This window comes from Triticum aestivum, unplaced genomic scaffold (assembly GCF_018294505.1).
Source record: "Triticum aestivum cultivar Chinese Spring unplaced genomic scaffold, IWGSC CS RefSeq v2.1 scaffold89197, whole genome shotgun sequence".
Lineage (NCBI taxonomy): Eukaryota > Viridiplantae > Streptophyta > Magnoliopsida > Poales > Poaceae > Triticum > Triticum aestivum.
Genome location: NW_025235286.1, coordinates 1 through 6,301, shown reverse-complemented (window position 1 = coordinate 6,301; position 6,301 = coordinate 1). Strand labels below are relative to the sequence as shown.

General features: G+C 39.2%; 1 protein-coding gene across 1 annotated transcript; it reads right to left on the bottom strand.

Annotated features, from left to right (window-relative positions):
- Positions 1-374: 374 nt before the first annotated feature.
- Positions 375-2,687, bottom strand: LOC123176272 (uncharacterized). The gene is made up of 7 exons (XM_044590566.1): positions 2,451-2,687; positions 1,530-1,671; positions 1,249-1,289; positions 1,116-1,169; positions 936-1,019; positions 676-761; positions 375-503 (listed from the first exon to the last, which is right to left on the bottom strand). Exons 1-7 carry the CDS (start codon positions 2,549-2,551, stop codon positions 409-411), a joined length of 603 nt encoding a protein of 200 aa, XP_044446501.1. The 5' UTR covers positions 2,552-2,687; the 3' UTR covers positions 375-408.
- Between the last annotated feature and the right edge of the window lie 3,614 nt (positions 2,688-6,301).

Sequence of the window (6,301 nt, the reverse complement as noted above, 5' to 3'; positions counted from 1 at the left end):
CTTGAGTATAAAATACACAGTAGGTTCTACTAATATCCTAGTTAAAAATCTACTGTAGATAAAAATCAAGTGATATGACATCATGCTGTTTATTGTTTGCACTTAGCTTCCCAATAAATTATGAACAATACACTATTGTTTTTTTTTACAGCAAAAATGAATTTGCAGCTTATAAACCCTTATAACATAATTAATTTTTTTGTCAAAATCACTCTTGTATGGTATGCACCTTATTTATGGTCCTTTCTAAGTCGAGTAAAACATTGTACACATAAAGCCTCAAAAATGTAAAGGAGCATCTTCCATGTGGACACACAGAAGAGTCTCAAATATTCAAATAAAAAAGGATATGCAAGAGCCTCAAAATCTTTGGCCTAGAATATATTGCTCTGACAAATCAGTGAAAGTTTAGTAACACAAACCTAGTGGTTTGTATTGTACGCCTGCACTTAAATTCCCTTTTCTCCCAGCCAACCATGCATCGTAGGGTACCTCACCAGGCGCTACAAACAAAAGTAATATCAGCATACCATGACATAACTGAATGCAAGTATTACTTTATTAGAGAATAACATAAGAAATAGGTTCAAAATTGATACTAATACGTGGAACACAATATTTTGACTCTGTAATTATAATTCAACACTCCAACTGGAACTATAAGTAATAACATACAAGGAAATGGGACGAAGGAGGCCCCAATTGATAGATTCTCTGAACCATATCTTAAACCCATGACGCCATAATCTGCTGAGCATGCTCTGCAAAACAGAAGAATATAATTCGCCATGTTACTAATCATATTTCCAAATCAAGAAAGAGAACATCTCTTGTACTTGGTCATGGAAATGTCTCATCAAGATGTTAGTGGGAAGCTATGTGTACAACTAATCTAAATGGATGATTGACAGCCACAGTCAAGATATACAACCGACCTGTTTGCCATATTCAAAGGGAACGTCCCAAAGGCGCCAATACCATACTTGGGATAGTAAACGCTTGAAGACAGCCGCATTGTACTGGAAAATACAAGTTATAGGCCGAATCAGTACAATTTCTGCACCTTGCATAACAAAATTAGATCAACGGTTCATGACTAACAAGAGATCACTTACGGTTTCAAAGTTGACACAAGTAAGTCCACAAATGTATGGGGGTCGTTCAAATCCCTACAAAAAAAAATATGTCATAACAGGTATGCACTAAAGAATTAGGGAATATAGCAATGGTAAACTATGCAATAAGCACCTCTGCCATCGAAAGTGAGCTTCCCCCCCATTTGTCGACATCTAATGAATTAAGTCAGGAAAAACAACTTCTCTTGCAGGAAAAGAGGCGAGTCCTGAAACAGAGCAGTTACATATATATAGAAAAAACAAAAGGAGCAGTTACATATATATAGAAACTCGTTTTACACCAAGCTTCAACAGCAACCATATATACTACTGAAACACAACCAGATGGTCATGAACCGGACAGAGCCAAATACAAAAAAAAGCGGCAGTCGTATATATTTGCTTGATGGATACAGTGGCATTCAGATGAGCATGAGAATCTCCCAACTGCTTCAACACAATATGCGCGTCCACTCCCCCAGAATGGAAATAGTCATCAAAGAGGCTGCGTCGCGCGAGCTTCCCGAACATGAGCTCATATGCCGGGACCAACATCCTGCATGATTGATTAGGTACTTGAGCGCGCATACACGAATCAAGAGCAACAGATCGCATCTTAACTGCAGAAGGATCACTTTTGGCACACGGTTACCCAAGGAGCATCGTGACACCTATCACATATGCATATATCTACATCTGAAGTTCTGAACTAGCTGGATCGAAATTGGGCACGAGAGCGAATGATCAGTACAGCCCAGAGACTACATAGCTCTTGTTTTCAGTTCGTCAGGATGTCAATTCTTTCAGTTCGTCAGTCAGCAGCTCTTGTTTGTTTTCTTCAGTTAAAACGAAGCCAAGTGTTAAGTGCGATCAGAATTCAGACGGTCCACAGCGAAGCAGGAGATGTGAATGGCTCAGATGGGCCAAGCGCGAGAAGGAAGCTGCGGTTTGGCTGTTAATTTGCTGTCTTCGGAATTTCAATTCTCAGCTAAACGGGTGTTAAACTGTAAATCGCCGGTTAAACTCAACCCCCAATGATGATGCCAAAACTTAGCTTCTATCTAGTTTCTCTCTAGCCCACTGTTTGTATAGCTTAGAGCATCTCTAGCAGACCCCACCAAATCCCAGTTCACGCAATCCCCAATTTCCCGGCGTTTGCGCTACGAAATCGACATATACACCAGATGCATATTTTTGGGGGAAGGGAGACAATGCACATCATCAGTCGGTGAGGTGGTGTTCCTCCTCTCGGAGTCGCAAGAGATTGGAATTAAGAGGGGGAAGTAATTGATAATCAAAAAAGAATTTGCAAGAAAGAGAGGAGTCGACGGCGACCTGGTGCGGGCGGCCAAGGGAGGGAAGTCGAAGACGGGCGGCACTAGCACCTGCGGCTCCGGCTCCGGCTCCGGCGCCGGCTGCGGCTTCTTGAGCCCCATCTCCTGCTGGATGTCTGAATCCTGCCTATCCTCCTCCAAAAGCACCTCGCTGCAGATAAAGATCCAGTCTTTTCGCCAATTATTTTCGACGAACCTTTATGAGTGAGGGTCTGAAGGTGCGGCGGGCACTGTTTCCTTTCTTCTTGCTAAAGAAGAAGAAGAGTACTACTACTAACGATGGGCCGATATATTAGTTAAAGGGCCTCCGGGCTATGGTAAGGCCCAAATGGATACAAAAATATGTCCCTTTTTAGCCCGTTTGGATGATTAGACGGTCAAGCATCCGGCCCTTGTCCGTGGGAGCTCCTATTCGACGCGTTTTGCGTCCAACAGCCGAGCAAACGCACAGACGGCGCTATGCTGGGCTGGCCCATTTGCGGGTGAGGTAGCAAACGGCGCAAACAGAAAATCCCGCAAAAAGGTAAGCGCTAGCTAGGGACCGAACTCGAGCCCCCCGGCTCATAACCGCACGTAGCTAGCCACAAGACATAACGTCAGTTGTTGTCTCGTTCACAACCCGAAATATTCAAGAAATGACGTTTGGGCCAGATTCTGAAACATTTTTTGAAAATTCAAAATACGAACATTTTTGTACAGTAGCGCCCGGAACTATAGCTGCCTTTTTCTAACTCCGAACAATTTTCCAATTTTGCAAAAAAATTCTGAATTTTGAACAAAAATTGAAACAGGAACATTTTTTGAACTTCTGAACAAATTTTGAATAGCAAGATTTTTTTAAATTTCTGAACAAAATTTGAAAAAGGGAACATTTTTCGTAAAAGCACGAACATTTTTAAAAATTGTGAACTAAAATTGAAAACAGGAACAATTTTCGAACTTCTAAACAATTTTTGAATAGCAGGAACTTTTTTTAAATTCCCGAACAATTTTTGAATTTATGAAAAAAAATTGAAAACGGGAACATTTTTCGTAAAAGCGCGAACATTTTTTAAATTTCTACCAAAATTGAAAACAGTAACATTTTTCAAACTTCTGCACAATTTTTGAAAAACCACAAACATTTTTTGAAAAGCGAACAATTTTTGAATTGCTGAACAAAATTCGAAAGCGGAAACATTTTGTTAATTTATAAACAATTTATGATAAATGCAAACATTTTTTGACATTTACGAACATTTTTTCAAAAACACAAACATTTTAAAAAGGTAAACTTAAAAAAAATAAAACAAAAAAGGGGAAAAAAAGGAAAAAAGGAAGAAGAAAAAAGGAGAAAAAAGAAACAGGAAAAAAGAAAAAGAAAAAAAACGAAAAGAAAACAGAAAAAGAAGAAAGAAAAATGAAAATAGAAAACCACATAAGGGACCTTCTAGAAGGTTCTGAAAACCGATAAAAACCGGCAGGGAAACTTCTAGAAAGTTCCCAAAACCGGAACTGCCTACAGTGGGAGATGGGCCGGCCCAGCTGATCGCTCCCCTATGCGATTGGGCGACTGCTTGACGCAGAGAGCGTCAAATAGGATTTTCCCTTGGCCGTCATTTTCTGGCTATCGCACGCAACGGGCGGTCCATTTGGCCTTCCCTGTTCGTTCTTTTATTAATTCAAATTATTTTGTCCATTCTATACATTTTTTATTTGAATAAATAAAATATTGCATGGAGTTACAAAAATAAGTCACATAGTTTACAATCAAATAAATAAAAATCACATAATTTACAACCAAATAAATTTAAAATTGTAGCAATTAAATTGGAAGAAAATGAGAAGATAGAACTATTGGTTTTCTATATGTGAGTTGACATATGTTCAACCAAACCATTTTAAAGTTGAACGTGAGTTGCTCGATCACACATTTCATGATGAACTTGTAGGAACTATTCAAACATTGCCAAGTGGACCCTCGGGCTCAACCAAATAACCCTGATACTCCTACCCTTGTTCATAAATTCTATCATCACGGTCATCCTCCACAATTATGTTGTGCATGATCACACAAGCGGTCATCACTTGTAACACAATGTCAATGCTCCATGTTCTAGCAGGGTGTCAAAAAATAGCCCAGCGATATTGGAGCACACTAAGAACACTTTACATTCTTCCTAGCACTCTCTCTTGTTCTTTGGCTTCCCTAGCTCTCTTCTCACCTCGGGGATTGGAAATTGTCTTCACAGATGTAGACCACAGAGGATAGATACTATCAGCTAGCTAGTATCCCTTGTTGTATGGATGACAACTGATCTCATAGCTGACCTTTGGGAAATTGCCTTCCGGAAATTTCAAGAACATCGGAGAGCGCTGAAGCACGTTGATGTCATTTTTGCCATGCCGAAAAAAGAGTGCCAAATCAAAAGATCTTGTACTGCCACAACTTTAAGTATGATCGTGCACTCTCCAACATGTCCCTTATATTGCCCCTGCCAAGGACAGTTCTTCCGCGCCCCGGTGCAAACAATCTATGCTTCTAAACATCCCCGAAAAGCCTCTCGAAGCATTGATTGATAACAATCAGTCTATATATTTAGCGTTGATTAGTCCCTTTCAAGGTTGTCAGAATCGTGATTTTGAATCGGATCGGAGCTCCGATGGTAGGATCGCAAATCGTATAATCTTCACTATATCAGGATCGTAGAAACGTAGATTCTATGAACTAAAATCGTAGAATCATAGGGGCTAGTTTGGATCGTAAAGTCGTAGAATCGTATAACAGAATCGTGATTCTGACTACCCCTTTAGTGATCCGATAAAGGAGTAGAAAGGAATATCGCCTTTTTCCTCATGGCTTAGTCTGTCTAGGGTTTAGCTCATGAGTCATGACCCCCACTGCCAGCCCATTGCATACCAGTCTCCACATGTAAACATTAACCTTATTTGGAACATTTGCACTACATAGGTTCAGCCAACATTCGCGGTTTGCCATCCATCGGGAGGGCAGGGCATATACAATATAATTAAAGTGGATGTGATGAACCAACCTGTGGTTGGATAGTTAGGAGGACAGTGGTATCCCCAACCCATTAGGGTTCAAGTTCTATAATTGGCATATCGGTGCTTGCATTTCCCTGAATTTATTTCATACTTTTCAGCGAAGTTCATTCAATAAGAGGAGACGTTCCCTCGACTACAAGGCATCTGTGGTGACTTCGTCAATCTCAAAATGTTGTGTTTGCTCAGTATCTCGGAGGTGCTCATAGGGGTAGGGTGTGCATGCATTTGTTCATAGGGATGAGTGTAGGTACGATTGTATTGTGTTTAACAATAAATAAAGTAAATGTGTGTATGCATATGTTAGTATAATTCTATATTTTGAAACTACTCCCTACCATAATATAGTGCATATAGATTTTTTTGAAAAGTCAAACTTACAAACTTTGACCAAGTTTATAGAAAAAATATTTATATATACAAGACCAAATATATACAATATGAAAGTATGTGTTGTGATGTATCTAAGGACATGTATTTGGTATTCCAGATGTATATGTTTTCTTCTACAAACTTGGTCAAAGTTTGTAAAATTTGACTTTCTAAAAAATCTATATGCACTACATTGTGGAACGGAGGGAGTACTTAGCAATAAAAAAACTATTATTGGGGCTAAATTATACACTCAACATATTATTTCAGCTAATATACATTGTAATTACATAAATAATATCAAATTAGTGTTTACACAACATGTTCAATTTATCGAGGTATTTCAGACTTTCAGCACTAGCTATAGACACACCATCCATCCTAAAATTAATTCTCAAATAGAATTTTTGGCTTTCTTAGCTTTTACTAGCCCAAGCC